This window comes from Castanea sativa, chromosome 6 (assembly GCF_040712315.1).
Source record: "Castanea sativa cultivar Marrone di Chiusa Pesio chromosome 6, ASM4071231v1".
NCBI classification, from domain to species: Eukaryota; Viridiplantae; Streptophyta; class Magnoliopsida; order Fagales; family Fagaceae; genus Castanea; species Castanea sativa.
Window position 1 is genome coordinate 57,142,520 of NC_134018.1, and position 17,477 is coordinate 57,159,996.

The window sequence follows — 17,477 nt, forward strand, 5'->3', positions numbered from 1 at the left end:
TGTCATCCACATCTGAAAAAGAGAGAGAGAGATAAAGTCAGTGACACGTCACACGTGCAGTCATCTCAATGGTCCCATGGAGCATGGTAGGTTTGACGATGTAAAACATGGGAGAATATATGTGCCTCTATATACTATATACTTTCCAAGATTCTTCCTAGTAAAAACTTTCTTAATTGCTTCTTTAGGGTAGAACCGTAGAGGTTGAATCTTCTTATTTCTTTTTCTCTTTTTTTAAGGATAAAAAAAATAAAAAGATTATCGGCTTTCTGAAAGAGGCTCTTTGTTTTTATATATAACTCATTCTCGCTTTAAGACAAGCATTCTCTTTCATTGCCAATCAGACACGTCGTATCCTAAAGGCTTTTCCAACTCACCTTACCATTATTCCTTTGAATGTCCTTATTTTAATTGTTGCCGTTCATTCTTAAGTTCTTAAAAAGCCATCAGGTTTCTCAATTCGTAAAGCTAAAAAGGATTTTCCTGTTTTTTGAGATTGCCAGTTACAAGTTCTTTGAAAAGTTTTGAATCTAAAGATAGAAACTTTTTGTCTTTTATTTTTAGTTTTGAATCTAGGGATAGAAAGTTGGAGTGGGTTGTTTGTGAATTCGATAAGGAGAGAGGAAAAAGAAGGTGGATTGGGTATTTGAAAAAGTGAGTTTTAGAGAAAGTGAATAGTACTGTGTCTATGCGAAGAAACCAATGCTAGTTCCGTACAATAATCATTGACTTTTCCATCAATATTTCTTGTCAGGGCTGTGGTGAGTCCTATGCCTGCCAGCTCCCAAATTGGGTTTCATCACTTTGGGGCTCCAATGGTTGAGGCATATGGCCAAGAGATAATAGAGCTACCAGTGGCGCCACGTATAAGCGAAGAGATAATATATGTTGCTGTGGGAGATATCGTGAAGGAGAGCATATTGACCATAGCATGGGCATTGCAGAAATCAAAAGGGAAGAAGATTTGCCTCCTTCACGTTCTTCAGCCTTCACAAACAATCCCATTGCGTAAGTCAGACCGCATATAAATTTCTATATTTTCATGAATATGTGTGTCTACAATTTGAGATTTATTGAGAATGTGTAAAATGGTGTTGTATTTGATTTCTAATCATTGAGATTAATGTTTAACTTGATTTGCAGTGGGTACAAGATTTCCAGCAAGCTCACTGGAAGAAGAACAAGTCAAGGCTCACAGGAAAACTGAAATGAAAAATATGCTAAAGACCCTGAATCGCTACCTTCTTATCTGCCGCCAAATAGGGGTACAACTTCTTATGTCCCTTTTTGGCTATATTTCTGCAGCTAATTGATCTTGTTGTGTTTCTTTTTTCTTTTTCTTTTTTTGTTATTAAGTAAAAAAACTATTTCTTGAATCGAGAATTATATATATATGAAGCTAAATGGTTATCGTGACATTATGTTTTTTTTTTTAATTTTTTCCTAAAGGATACCATGGATTATTATGACTAGTCATTTGATACTGTGCATGATGGGTTACAATAGTTTACTTCCAAATTTTGGGATTGATGATTTAAAAATCTTTTTAAAAAAATCCTTTTATAATGACGGATTGAATTTTTTGATTTATTTTGGGGACGATGGCATTCAAATTTAGGTGCAAGTAGGGGTAGTACATACTGCAATGGAAAGCATTGAAAAGGGAATTGTGGATCTCATCGCGAAGCATGGAATCAAGAAGCTTGTTATGGGAGCAGCAGCCGACAAGAACTATTCAAGGTATTTATCCATTAAAAAAAATTACCAAACTTAAGAATAGTATTTTAGGTATTATTTAAGTGTCTTTCTTAAAATTCAGTCATGTAGTTAGTTAACTAAAAAATATATATTCATCCTATAAGAAAAAATTCACGTGGTAGAATCTTAAAATGGCAACTAAAAAACATTTAAGTACTGTATCTAAATCTTGTCATTTGAAAAATATCAAAAAACGGCTATAATTTATTGCTGGAATATTTGTAGAATTTTATCTTTATGAAATTAAAATTTTCTTCTAATTACATGGTGGCATCTATCTATTGGATTTTGATAACAAGTAAATTAATATCTTTTCTATTATGCAAAATAATAATAATAATAATAATAATTTTTTCACATCCTCATTGTGATTTGTAAATAGAGAGGTGTTACGTTCACAATATTTTTACAATATTTTCACAATAATCATAAAGGGTTAGTTGTTATTGGTTCAAATTTAAATCTAACACTAAAATTACTTTTTTGCCTCAACAATAATAACTAGTAACAACCCGTTACTTAGGATTTGTTGTAAAAATATTGTGAAAATATTGTGAACATATCATTTCTCTGGTAGATAATATGGTTTTTTTTTTCTTTTCTTTGTGTGTGTGTATTGTCTACCAGGTGTGGTTTATTATTCCCCAATTTAGTTAAATGTTTTTAATCAAAATAAGTCAATCTTGCATAATGGTCTACTTATTGAAACTTGTATATGCATCTATACAAGGAGATTGCTTACCCTACAACTTAACTTGCAGAAAATTGAAGGACCTCAAATCTAAGAAAGCCAAATATGTCCGCCAAGAAGCACCTGCATCATGTCACATACAATTCATTTGTAAAGGGAATCTAATTCGCACGAGGTTTGCTTAACATTTATTATTAAATTGCGTTTGGTTATATCGCTCGAGATTGCGTTTTTTCATCTAAAAATAATTTATATTAAAATATTATGAAAATGATCATTTTAAAAAAATAACCCTAACAAAAGAAAGATCTAAGCACCAAAAATAAAAGAAGCTTTTTTTTTAATGAGATAGTTTTGCAACAATTTATATATATATAAACAATTTTCCTAGTTTCTCTATTAAAATTTAACAATCTCTACAATTTTTCTTTAATTTTCCTGTATGTACACAAACAATTTTCCACAAAAATTTACGAAATTGAACATAGTACCGCACATAAACTTTAGAAACCCAAAAATCATCATTAGCAACCAATCATCATCAATAATGTTATCCCACTCAAATGCCCCCCCCCCCCCCCACCGCCCAAATAAATAAATAAATAAACCAGCATAAACTCATGATTTTTGTACATTTTAAAATAAAATAAAAAACTTTAAATTTAAAATTTTCATAAATAAGATAGTTATTAATATTTGATTATCTTACACACATTCTTTATCTAGGATATTTAAAATCCTGGAAAGCCAATAAAAAAAAAAAGTTAAAGTTCTAGATTTTAAATCACTACTACTACTATTGCAAGTAAACTCAACTAAAATATGCCTTGTTTTTTCTTCACTCAAGTAACCTTGAAATCCAACAATATCATTGATGCAAGCATCGTGTATCAAAATAGGGAGGGTAGCTTATTGAATGGAGCTGATGTAAAGGCTGAATCTTTATTGCCAGAAGAAAGAACTCCAAACGCTAGTGACTATATCCAAGGAAGTGTCACTGATGGAGATGTTTCTGTTGCTCTAATAGACGAGTTGGATGAAGGAAGGTGTGCTGATGAATGCAATGGGTCACTAAGAATAAGGAGTCCTTTAACTCGCTCTTCTACTGTAGGAGTCTCACCTTTATCACTGCAACCCAAACCAAACATAATTACTGATAAGAGTATTAGTGGAGCTCATGGTACAGTGGTACGTTCAAAACCTTTTCATCTGGGCTATATGTGTGCGTGTGTCATGAGTTATGCAGATGTATAGATTTTTGAGTTCAGATTTTTGAAAGTTGTGTTTAGCGAACTAATTATCTTAGTGGATTCAGGATGGAGATATATACCGTACTCTTTATAATCAACTTCAACAAGTGATGGCGGAGGCTGAAAGTGCTAAGAGAGAAGCATTCCAAGCGACACTCAAATGTAGGCAAGCAGAAAGAGACGCAAATGAGGCTATACGCAAGGTAAATTCCTAATTACTTATTAGTGCAACTGCAACTTCTTTCACGTTTTCTGTTGGATATATTGCAAAAATTCATTTATTATGTAATTATGTAAACAATAAGAACATGCAGATTCTATAACCAAAAACACACAAACAAAGTATATCTTGTGATGCATAAAATAATTAAGAACAATTAAATATACTCACAGATTAAATTAATGTAGAATGATAAATGTAAATTTGATCAAGTCTAGTGATTAACAATATCTCATTAACATGTATTTAGCCTTACATTATTTCTTCAATGGTGCTTTAAATTGAGTTTCTCCTGTTTCTCAGAATACAATGATCACACCAAACAGGGAAGAAGCACAAATAATCTGAACCCTTGGCGAGCAAAACTGTCTATTTTTCTTTCTTAGACTCTATGCATGAAAATTAATCCCAGGTAAAAGCTACTTAAATGGAATGAGGGACTCACTATTATAAACACACTATCACTATTTTAAAAAAGTTGCAACATGAACCGATATAATGTTCAAGAATATATGAGTTCCAGTTAGCTCAATTGGTAAAGTTTCTGATAATTGTATAAGAGATTTGAGATTCAATCCTCATCTACACCAAAAACTGATTAGTGTCTTCGTCTGGTCTGATGATAAAGAGCTATCATCAGGAGCGGACGCCATAAGTTAAAACTCTCTGAAAAAAATATTAAAAAAAAAAAAATACTATGCAATAAACAAACACTTAAATAAAATAATAAAAATTTATTTAATATGGGCAGTCCATATGGACTGGCACCCATGAGTATATAAACTCATGAAATGTACAATTTCTTTTTTATGTGAGTCTCAAAGATTCTTCTCTAAACTATGTTTAAATGGGCACTTTAAGAGCCATTTTATGATGCACTTTTTTTTTTTTTTTTGACAAATGACCGCATGACATTAATCTCTTTATGAAGAACTTGACCCAACTTGGATCCAAAGTTGACCACCCAAACACTTACAAATAACCATTTTCAAACATTTTCTCAATTAGGTAGCTGATTTTTCCGGTGATTGAAGTGTTTTAATCAATCGCCACATATATTTAGTGATTTTTTCTTAACTTTATAGTGATTTATTAGGTATATTAAATTTAACTTTTAAAGTTGTTCTATATATTGTAGATAGATCAACAAGTGAAAACCCAAAACATTAAATTGTGAATATTTAATTCAATTTACAGGTTAAAGAATCTGAAAGTTTATACGCTGAGGATTTGAAATGCAAAAAAGAAATGGAGAAAGTACTAGCAAAACAGAGAGCAGAACTTGAAAAGGTGAAGCATGTGAGAGACCAAGTCATGAGAGAACTCAAGATTTCCCAAAATCAAAGATCATTATTTGAGAGCCAAGTGAAAGAATCTCATCAATCTGTAAAGGGGTTGGAGATGAGAATTATGTCTGTTTTGGAACTATCACAAATTTATAAAAGAGAAAGGGATGAGATGCAAATGGAACGTGACACTGCACTGAAAGAAGTTGAAGAGCTGAGAAGAATGCAAGGAGTAGTGGCCTCATGCACATGCATGCCTCAATTCTTCAGTGAGTTCACGTTCTCAGAGATAAAAGAAGCAACGCGAAACTTTGATCCATCCCTAATAATTGGACAAGGAGGATATGGGAACATCTTTAAATGTTTCCTGCGTTGCACCCAGGTAGCTATAAAAGTCTTACTACCCGGAAGTTCACAAGGGCCCTCTGAATTTCATCAGGAGGTATGATGGTTTAAACATTACCTATTTAATAGTAGAATTTTCTCTATTTTAGTACTTTTTATAGGTAGTAAAAAATAACCTATCAACAAAAAAAAGTTACAAAAATTAGTATGACTTCAAATTTAATAGAATGGTGGAAAAAAAACTTGTAACCTTTAGTTTGTTGAGAATCCACAATCTAACTCTAAAAATTTTAAAACTAAGGCATAGTTATTGTTGTTCACAATGATATTTAGTTAAATGGTTCAATTAAATAAATGTAAATATTTAAATCACTAACCACTGTTTGCTTGAGTGCAATTAGCATATTTGACGCATTTCAGTTCTATACGAATAGATGCCCAAATGTATTATATTGTCTTGATTTTTACATATGCGTATGTTCAGTCTAGTTGGTTATTGTCTTATTTGGTTTTAGACCCTGTTAACCAAGTTTTAAATCCAAATATATACTTAAACCAATTATGAATGTCCTTAGTGTCAAACAATAACCAGTCTTGTGCAAGGATAAAAACAATAGTATTATGGTGACCTAGGAAAAACTAATAGAATATAGATTTCAAAATAAAAACACTGGAGGGATTTAGCCTAGCAACCCTTAATGCCAAAACACATCTACTATTAAGATAGAATTTTACAAATTGAATAACCATATTCCTAGTAAAATTTACTAACATTATCCAAAGCAGCTCCAAACTTACTAACATTATCCAAAGACTTATTCAGTTATTGAGATGTACTGCACTTGGATCTCCCATCCACGACTTCAAGTACTCACTTAAAGATTTTGGGCTAGTATTTGAGAAAATTGGGATTGCAGCAACTTCAGGACCCATTTGGTAACAATGTTTAAGTATTGTTATTCAGTTTTTAGTATTTTGAAAATACATGTTTGAGTGTTATATAAATACGTGTTAGAAGTGTCATTGTTATTTAAACATTGAAAACTATTGTTTAAACAACAATGCCAAACAGCCCCGAGATCACCACCTTTGCTGAATATGCTTCACATCAAAATATCTCTCCAAAAATTTAGGTATAATTAATTTAATTCTTGCACCATTATATAAATATATATATAAAATTTGTTTTCATTATAATAGTATTGATTCACAATCATGTAGATGGATAGCATGTCTTTAGCTTGTGACAAAACTGAGAAGCTGAAAATAAATAAAATTGTTGCAATTAGACTATTAATAGAATTTTCTGGACAAGATTCAAATATTTATAATCTTCTACTTTCATACCATAATAAATAACCACTTGTTTTAAAAATTTAACTATGTAACAAATAATGAAGTCAACTATTTAACCAGTATTTTAATAAAGATAAACACAATGAAAATTGTTGCAAATAAGGTTCCTTATAATTAAGTTTTCTGTCACAATAGACGTAGTAAAAGCTCATTTTTCTATGATCTTGTGAGTGTGTCTCCATAGTTTATTCAGTAGTTGATAATTTGAAACATTCAACAATTTGCTTACAAGTTTCACATTGTAAATAATCAGGTTAATGTGTTGAGTAAGTTGAAGCATCCCAATCTTGTAAAACTCATTGGATCTTGCCCAGAAGTTCACGCTCTCATCTATGAGCTTCTTCCCAATGGGAGCCTTGAAGATCGACTCAACTGCAAAAACAATACTCCACCACTGTCATGGCAAACTCGGATACGGCTTGCCACTGAATTGTGCTCTGTCCTTGTCTTTCTTCATTCCCACAACACTGTACATGCTGATTTGAAACCCTCCAATATACTCCTTGATGCTTCCTTCATTGGCAAGCTTAGTGACTTTGGAATCTGTCGTATACTACGTGACAGTTCTAGCGACACAACATTGTGTCATAGAACTATCCAGAAGGGCACTCTTGCTTATATGGATCCCGAGTTCATTCACACAGGAGTGCTCACTATAAAATCAGATGTTTATTCTTTTGGGATCATATTGTTACAGCTGTTGACTGGGAGATCAGCCTTTGGGATAAAAAAGGAGGTGGAATATGCCATAAGTACAGGAAATTTTAAAGCTCTCTTGGATCCATTGGCTGGAGACTGGCCATTCGTGCTGGCTGAACAGTTGGGTCGCTTGGCATTGAAGTGTTGTGACATGTACGGGAAATGCAGGCCAGACCTTGGGACAGAAGTCTGGCGGGTACTTCAGATTCAGACAATGAGGGCTACTTCTTGTGGAGGCTCATCCTCAATCAGCTCATCCTCAATCAGCTTGGATTCTTAACAACATCATAGACACCTTCATATATACTATTCTTCATTTATCCCATGTCCAAGGCATTGTATAGTAGTTTTATTACCCCAAAAAATGCAAAGGATCCAACTTAGCCTGGATTATCTTTGGTGATCACATCCTCCTATGCATATATCATGTAGTATTATGACTAAAGGGAGCACTACTCTATTGTTTTGGATTATAATTCAATCATATGTACAGTGTCTTGAGTACTTAAATCCTAATGGATCCTACTTGTCAAGCTCAGGTCCTCTTCTATCTCTTGTCTTCAGCTAAAGACCGTAATTTTGCCTCCTCGTCCTAATCCAATCGGATGGCCTTTAATTGGCCTATTTGAAAGAATGTTTTTGGATTCTAAAATGGTCATGATAAGCCCTCGACAATGTGAAACATGAGCGATAATTCACCTTGAAAAATAGGCTGCACCAGCCTCTCTCTTCTCAGCAATCTAATGAGGGAAATCTATCATTGACTGCAAATCCAATCTCTCGGATACTCCTAGGCTATTCGAAGATTTGTGATTGCCTGTGTCCTCCAGCAACAATCTAATGTGTTAGGTTCTAAGAAATTAGGAACTAATGTATTAGAGCTTCAATATGTATATATTGACAAACCATGATTAAAACATTTTGTTTAGATTTAGGATGCTCAAAGTATGTGTTTATGTAAAGTTAGAATCGAGTAATTGCAAAAAATTACTATTCAATTTCTGCAAGGCTCAATGGATAAAAAATTAAACTCGATCGATCAAAACTCATGCAGATTGTTTTTCTGCAGAATTTTTCAACTCAGCCCAAGTCCATTTAACGTGTCAGGTTTTATGTTTTATGTCTCATATAAATAGAAAAACCCTAGCCACGTTTTAGATGTTGTTGATATGCTGTGTGTGTGAATCTTTTGTGAGATCTAAAGGTGTTTACCTTCGTACATACTTAGGGTTATCAAGATCAAGATTAATGTCGAGAGTTTGGTGATCGCTTCAGTTGCTGTTTCAAGAGCTTAAAGAGAAACACAAGTGGGTATGCTTGTGGATGCTGTGGATCTAAGAAATAAGTAGTTCGTGGACTCGTAGCTGTCACGTGGTCGTGGTAGTAAGTTTTTTACTCGAGGTAGCAATAGAATGTTAGTGGTCTAAGTCGCTATTGTAAAATTTCAATTCTTTCATAGTGAATCTTATTTTACCTTAAGGATAGATAGGTTAAATCTTCCCTAGGTTTTTTACTGGTTTGGCTTTCTTAGGTTATTATATTGTTGTGTTCTTTATTTTTCGCATTGTTTACTTAATATGATTTACTTGTATTAACCTAGATTTAAATAATTTACCTAAGTAATCACTTGGTTAAATAAGTACGTTAAACTACTAATTTTTAAGGGGTCTAAAAACGTACATAATACATTTCAGATGAACAAGGTGCTTGGATGAATCTCCTCTCAAAGGTATGGCAACTTGAAGCCATACGGTTAATACTCACAAAAATTGCCAAAGAAATTCAAGAAAAGGCCAGATTTTTAAATTATTGTAACTAAGTGAAAACTCACAAGATGCGTGGGAATATTTGAGATATGGTATAATATATAATATATTTTCTAAATTTTATTGTATATAATTTTTTCTCCTTAAAAATTAAACAATTTATAAAAATAATTTCTATATCTCTATGTTTACAAATATATAATTTTATTGTTTTTGGTATTTTTGATTGCTATTGCTATTATTATTATTATTATTATTATTATTATTTTGAAGTGGTCCATATTCCTCTAACTCTATTATGTATTATATTTTCCTAAAATCTTAGTAGAACTAAAATTTTTAAGTTTTTATTATTCAAATTTCTAATTCTCTTAAAGAGATTATCATGATAATAAAAATTTATCATACAATTAATAATAATACTACTCAAATAAATAACAGACACATTCAAATGCATAACCATGTAAATTGTAATTTGATATAAACTCAAATTCTCACTTCCAAACTAACAAATGTTCCTCATTTCATGGTTTCAACTTTAAAGGTCCTTACTTTCCTATGAAATATCGTTTCATAGTATCTTGTGAGAAATACTGTCTGCCGCTAAAGTTCTCTAATTTGTGTTTTCTACAAGTTCTGTAGAGAGAAATTAAGTTGAAATGGGCATTGGGAGATGATGATTAAGCTAAACCAGTAGAGAAAGATAGAATTTCAAAGAGACTTTAAAGTACCCTTTGGAAAGTGAAACAAGATTGGCTTTGGATGTGGTAGAGTTCTCTAGATCTGCCGCTGATAACTCTGCATGATGGAAGGTATATTATATGTTACGGTGGGAGAAATGTGAATTAAAGAGCACAAATCACTCCTGTTATGGGCAATACACAACTCTGGAGGAAAAAATATATGCATTATTCATGTTTATCGACCTGCACAGATGATCCCCTTCAGTAAGTTGGCATCATATACTTATATTGCAATTGAATTTTGCAAAAACATATTTGTAAAGAAATAATGTAGGTGCTCCATTATCAAGACATGTGTAACACACCCCTTAGAAAGTGCCTATACATGTGCATGTATATGAATATTTTGGAAATTAAACTTGGATGTTGGTCTTTTCTGTGAACATCGTTTTACGATTGGCCATAGTTGAGATGAGTTAAATTTGGATAATTTGGTTAAAAATTATAAGAAGTTGGTCCATCTGAACTTTATATTGTTTTGGAAGCAATTTTGATTCTTGAACCCACAATCTAATGTCATGATGAATTTGGTTGAACAGTTTATTGACATCTACCAGATCTGGTAAATATGGGAAACTCCTTTTCTGTTTCCTGTTTTCAGATTTTCTTAGATGCCTTTTAGTATATAGTTGGGTGAATTTATTACCTTTTCTTGGTTTGCAGTGGGTGGAAGATGGCCAGCAAGCTCACTGCAGGAACAGAAAGTGAGGGCATACCGGGAAATTGAAAGACAACATATGAGTAAGGCCCTAATTAATTACCTTTCTACCTGTCGCCAAATGGTGGTAGTGAACCTTCTTCTGTCTCCTCCCCCGCATATGTGCAATTACATGTTTTTGATCACTTGTTTCGAGATTTTCAAGAACTAAGCATCCGTTTGGATACAGCTCAAAATTGAAAACTGAAAACTGAAAAAATTGTAACAAAATAATTTTTAATGTGTGAAAAATACTGTTCACACCTAAAATCATTGTTCATTGGCCTAAAATCATTGTTCATGGCCAATGAATAGTGACAGGTGGGTGTCCAGCAAAAAAAAAAAGAAAAAAAAAGGGGACTGAAACGCAGACGCACTGCATCTCAGCCCAATCCAAACCCATCCTAAATAAGACAACTCAAGCTACATGTTTAGCATGGAAATCCTTTAGATATGATTTGAACTCATGGTATCCACCCTATAGCTGAATCAGTTTGATAAGAGATAAAGCATTAAAGTTTGCTAAGTGATCAACAATGGTATTAAAGTCCGTAGAGTTCCTTCTAAACTGGACAATTGGAACATTTTTTTTGGACTTTCTCATTTATTTTGGCATTAATAACTTTTACATCTAATGAAAAAATATTGAATAAAACTGAAGTTTTAGACTATAACTAAGTTTTTAGTCAAATTTTGTCCAAATTTAAAATTGTTCATAAAATAACCGTTCTTTATAACATTTGCATAAATATGTGAAGAATTGCTACCAAGAAGTCACAATATATATTATAATATTGAACTGATTCAAAAATCATGTATGAATATAGATACCATCTAAGTTTGTCCATCTAAGTTTGTCATTTGTCCATCTAAGTTTTTATTTTTGTGTCAAATGAAGTATTGGCTGCAAAAATCGAAGAATCTAAAACCAATTAAATTCTAAATTATATATATATATATATATATATGTATAATGAGAAACCATTACATATTTTAAAAATGTATAGTTAAAAAAAGTATAAGCCAATACCATGTATAATTTGAACATCTTCTAAAAAAAAGTATAATTTGAACCATATAATTGTAATTTTTTTTAATTATGCCCCTGCATATGCATGTGGCTATACACTAGTATATATATCAATATATATAATAATAAGTGAAATTGAGAGAAACTCAAATTAGAATTCCAAGTTAGAGTTCCAATTTTGCGCCATATATCCTAAATTATTTATTCTTAAAGAGTTTTATTTCTTAATTTTAGAATTAAATGTGGGACCACATCATAATTATTCATCCAAATGAGTTATTAAGTACAAAAATCAAAGAGTCTAGAATAAATGAATCGTAAAAAAAAAAAGGTGCTTCACAATAATTTAAAAAAAAAAAAACATGGATAATTTACATTTTATACCTAATAATATCCTTACAAATATTTGTAAAGAGTTAACAAAATATAAAAATGAATATCAATAATATTTAAATTTTATATATATGAATTATATTATGCATCTTATTGTATATCTTTTAAGTGTATCCATGTATATGTATAGGATTACAAGTTAGTATAATTAAAGTCAATGCAGAGAGAAAATTCAATTCAATCCCAAATTAGATTTCAATTGTGGGCTAATTTTTTGTCGTGTGTCCAAAATGTTTTAATCTTTGTGCCAAGTGAGTTAATGAACGCAAAATATTAAGAGTCCAATATTAATGAATATAAAAATCTTTCTAAAAAAATGAATATAAAAATAAAAAATAAAAAAACCAATCATAAATCTACTTAAAAAAAATCACTACACTTTCTATCTTATAAAAAATTAGAATAAAAATGATTTTAGGTAGTATTAAACTTAGACATGAATTTTAATATGCATTTAATTATGTCTATTTTTTTTTTCTAATAATTCAATCAATTATATATATTCTAATGACTAAACAGTTCAAGTTATCATCTAGAGCTTTGATAAACGGCTTCAGTGTTCATCATCAGCTTATTCCTCCCCCAAATTGTAACTGAAGAGGGATTCCTTATTATTGCCAATTCCTCAACAATACATAATAATGCCTCCTTAATCCTCGTGTCATTCTTACAAAGGGCATTGATTCTCACACATTACTTATTATATATTTTTTGTACACATCACTCATTTTATGTTTCAAATATAAGCATCGAGTGTGAAATTATGAGATTGTGTTATTATGTATACATAGTATGCATCAACGAGCAGTAAGAGAATAATTATCATAACTAACTTATTTGGAGATAGTTCTTATTGTATATATATTTTTTCTTTGATACCAACTTCCCATAAATTGATCACCATTATTCATCACAATGTCTTAAATAAGTCAGTGACAAAATATTCACACTTCTGGTTCAAATTTTATGGTCTGCTCTTCAATGATGACTAGGCTGAGAAATTCTAAAAACAATAGTATACATATCCTATTATACACATTCTTACACAATGTGTGTAATAGTGTGTGTATAAAAAACACTATTGTAGTAGCCCATTTTTTAAAGAGTTCTGTTTTGAGATGGGCTTAAGGGTAGGTATGGTCATAAGGTGGGAAATCTGGTTCGGCGTTAGGTTGGGTTTTTGAACTTGTCGTGGGTTGTCATGCACTTCACAATGGGTTTGATTGTTTGAGGTCTCAAGTATGTGGGCTCAGGTTGATGTAAATGGGCCTTTGTTGGCAAAAGGCTCCTAGTCCGTTAGATTGTTGGGCATGGGATCTGAATCCTCTCCATTGAGGGTCCATTTCACGGTGGGAATTTATTTGAGCATCATCAAGGGTCACAAACCTGCCACCTCATTTAAAATGTAAAAAACTTAACCCAACCCCTTCAAACTCTTGTTAAGTTAAACCAAGGATAGCTCAGCATATTCTTCTCTCATCTGAAATTTCAAAAGTTTAAACTCTCGTCTTCTTCAAGGACAGAGACCTCTCTCCATACCACGGTCCTCTGCGGTGCGCTCGAGTTCTACGATCGTGATGGCTCTCAGCTCGATTTGCTTTCTGTCCACGAGACCTCTCAGGAGCCATTGCCTGAGGCCAAGGACGATATAAATTCCTCCTATTCCCTCGGCGTGTTTGGTTTCGGATTCCTCTCCATCCTCGGCGGCGCTACCTCCTCCGCCGCCTCGTTGTCCATTATTTCTTTGTTTTGTTTTCTTCTTGTGGTCCAAATCTCAAACGATTGCTGCTGGTAAGGTTTTTGTTTTGTTTTTGCTTGTTGTGGTGGTTTTTTTATGTCTTGTGATTTGTTGGTGTTGCATGTGTGTATCAATTGGGAATTGGTGAGTGGAATTGTGGGCTTGTGGTTTTTGGGACAATTATAAGTGTGGCATTTCATTTTAAAGATTTAAATTTTAATTTGAAGAAAACAATTTCATTGGGTTCATCTTGGGTGATGTTTGGCAGTTTGGTGGAGCAACTATTCTTGCACATTGTTTATCGACTATTATTTCTATAATTGTGAAGAAATCTTTTGGGGTTTGTGTAGATGATATATACATAATAGTAAGAGGCTAACTTTCGATGCGGGAAAATATGATATTAATGTTTATACCAATGGAATTAGACCAAATGAATAATTTTTCCCCATCAGTAAGGGATTGAAAATTAGGGCTTGGATTTAATCTTGTATGTGTGCCTAAGTTGTAAAATTTCATTATAAGAATTAAAAATTGGGCTTGGAGATAATTCTTCTATTCGAAAATTGATGTTTTATAATTGGTTGGTTTGTGGGATGATACCTCCTGTTCCTTTTTCAACTCTATATATTTTGTAAAGATAAGAGGGGAAAAAATGAGTGGAATGTTGAATATTTTCCCTGATATTACTTTTGCCTGCATGAGAACAATGAGGTTTCTTGACAGTTGTGCTATAAGAAGTTTCTGTATAAGAACCACGAACTTTTTAATGAAAGATTTCTTTATGGTTGGTTTGCATCCTTAATTTATTTGTGTTAAGTGTGAATTTCAAGATGCAAGGCCAAGGGTTTCTGTTTTTGAATTATGGATTAGCTGCATATATTTTGTTTTCTAATGCTAAAAAATTATTTTTTCTTATAATTGTTTCTATAAGACATCTTGAGTGTTGAAAAGCATGATTGTAAATGATGTAAAAAGTCTGTTGGCATAAAGTTTGATAAATTTTTGTCTTTCTTGAGTATGTGCTTATTTTTGTCCGGAATTCCATATTATTAGATTTAGATAGACTTAGGACCACCTGAGGTATTTTACACTATTCAGCTTGTCAATTTGTTTCTCTATATTTATCTTTTAAATCAAGCAAATTCAACTATTATTAGTGTCACCTGAAGAAATTACTACAAGAACTCTTGACCCTGAAAATGCAATTGCTAGCAAAGATGCAATAGCCAAGAAGCAAGAAGTGGAATGTATAGTCAAGCAATAAGCACACCAATTGTAGAAGTTTCATGTTATTATAATCAAAGTGTTTATTTCAATGGAATTCTTGTTATGTGATCAAAGTGTACATTTTAATAAAATTTGTTCATTTTTTTATTAAATTCTCTTATTGTCTAGTCTGTTGGATTGAATTTTAATTGTAATGTCAAGTAACTCATAGGGGTGCAACCCAAGTACACAGAGTTCACATGAATGTGCATTTAACCAAAAACCAAGTGATTTGCATTTTGGCCTTAAACTTCTTTGCACATGTTAAATCCATAGAAGCAGTGATTTGCATTTATATAAAAACAGCAACACTTACATAATTATGCAGAAAACAGCAACAGATAATTATGCAGAAAATAACTATGCAGAAAACAACTATGCAGAAACAGATAATTATGCAGAAACAGTATGCAGAAACAAATAATTATGCAGAAACAGTATGCAGAAACAAATAATTATGAAATAATTATGCAGAAATAGTATGCAGAAACAAAGAATTATGCAGAAACAGTATGCAGAAACAACTAGTTATGAAATAATTATGTAGAAACAGTATGCAGAAACAAAAAATTATGCAGAAATAAATAATTATGCAGAAAAAAATAATTATGCAGAAACAGTATGTAGAAATAGTAATTATGCAGAAAAACATCATAACTTCAATCTTAAAGTAAGAAAATTACAAAACTAGAACACTTGGTCACAAATGTGACTAAGTTTGAACATTTGAATGTGACCAAATGTGACTAAATTTTGGACCATCAAAACTCCAGTCCTAAACTAGGAAAATTACAAAACAAGAGAACTTAATCTCAACATGTGTCATAGATTATAAAACATGATCCTAAACTAGAAAAATGGCTTGACTTTACGAACCATCTCATTCCATCCACTTGTAACACTTTCTTGAGTCAATGGACCTCTACCTGCAACACTTCCTTGAGTCAAGAGACCTCCTCCACCATTGATTTTGTCATTGGAGCCTACAACACTTGATATACTCTCTAAATGTGATGCTAATGCAACACTTGCTGATGAGTCTCCCTAATGTGATGCAGAACTTGAAGAAGCTGACTACAAAAAAACCAATTACACATATCACAAGCTTAGCATTAAAATTATCAAATCATGCATCTAAACTATTATTAATATCAAAGTAAAATATATAATTGTAAATATCTTTACCATTAGAAGTTGTGTAAAACTAGTAATATTTCCAGAAGAGATATCCTCAGTTTTCTTTTGTGCCATGATGTTATGTACATATATTTCTTGTAAAAATTCATTCAGTTTAGCAACAATAATAGTATACTATATTAATGTGTAAAAATAAAATAGAATGGTGAAAATAATGATAATTTAGAAGATTACTTCCTGCACTTTTTTTTTCTTTGTTTGCTTCTTTGATGTGCCTTCCTTTCGTTTCGGCATCTTTTCTATCCACGATTTCAGCCTACGCTTTTTATTACGATAAATCTCCCTTTTCTTTATCCCTTTTGGTACAATCGTAATCGAAGCACATAATTGATCTTCTTTTTCTGCAAAATTGGTAGAAGGCCTAATGATGCCTTCTTCCACATTAGCTTTGCAATTCCTAAGGTTACAAATTTTTTTTTTTTTTTTTTTTTTTTTTTTTTTTTTTTTTTTTCAAATCTACAATTGCTAAGCTTAGAATATTATGGCCTTCTTTAGTTTCACATGCCTCATTCACCAATTGAATATATTTTGGACATAAATCTCGATACCGATCTACATATTCCAGTCGAGTATCCGGGTTAATGTTATGTGTTGTGCAATTTTTTCCGCTTCCATCTTTTGCATCTCTTCTCCACCTCTTCATGCTATATCTATTAGGAATCAACTTGATATCCAATTCATCAAGAACTTTCAAACCATGCCTACATAAAATACCAAATGACTCAAACTTTCTGCAACTACAAGATAGAGTCTCATCTAATGGATTCCACATGACTTCATATTTTCTATATTGATTGAAAACTCCAACCACATAACTATGTGTTTGACTCACATTGTGTTCTAGGATGGAAAGTGTCATTACCTCTTCAACTTCTGTCTGAAAGAAATCAAACAACGTAAGCGTGTACACTGTTGCTACTTGGTTAAACATAGGAAAGCTTTTGAGCTTCAATCTTGGAAATTTATGTCAAGAGTTGTATTCTGCTTCTAACTCCTTATCCTGCTTTTGATTGACAACTCCTTCAAAATGAGTGAAAAA

At 32.0% G+C, this 17,477-nt stretch overlaps 1 protein-coding gene across 1 annotated transcript; it reads left to right on the plus strand.

The window, feature by feature from the left end:
- The first annotated feature begins 349 nt into the window (after nucleotides 1–349).
- LOC142637877 (U-box domain-containing protein 33-like) lies at nucleotides 350–8,115 on the plus strand. The gene is made up of 8 exons (XM_075811834.1): nucleotides 350–1,008; nucleotides 1,144–1,265; nucleotides 1,619–1,740; nucleotides 2,520–2,624; nucleotides 3,349–3,637; nucleotides 3,765–3,902; nucleotides 5,117–5,647; nucleotides 7,160–8,115. Exons 1-8 carry the CDS (start codon nucleotides 771–773, stop codon nucleotides 7,883–7,885), a joined length of 2,271 nt encoding a protein of 756 aa, XP_075667949.1. The 5' UTR covers nucleotides 350–770; the 3' UTR covers nucleotides 7,886–8,115.
- The last annotated feature ends 9,362 nt before the right edge of the window (nucleotides 8,116–17,477 follow it).

Excerpts from the sequence above, each read along its gene's own strand:
- LOC142637877 (XM_075811834.1), top strand. The coding sequence starts at position 771 with ATGCCTGCCAGCTCCCAAATTGGGTTTCATCACTTTGGGGCTCCAATG. Across the intron at positions 1,266-1,618 it reads TTATCTGCCGCCAAATAGGG|GTGCAAGTAGGGGTAGTACA; the intron begins GTACAACTTCTT and ends ATTCAAATTTAG. Across the intron at positions 1,741-2,519 it reads GCCGACAAGAACTATTCAAG|AAAATTGAAGGACCTCAAAT; the intron begins GTATTTATCCAT and ends CTTAACTTGCAG.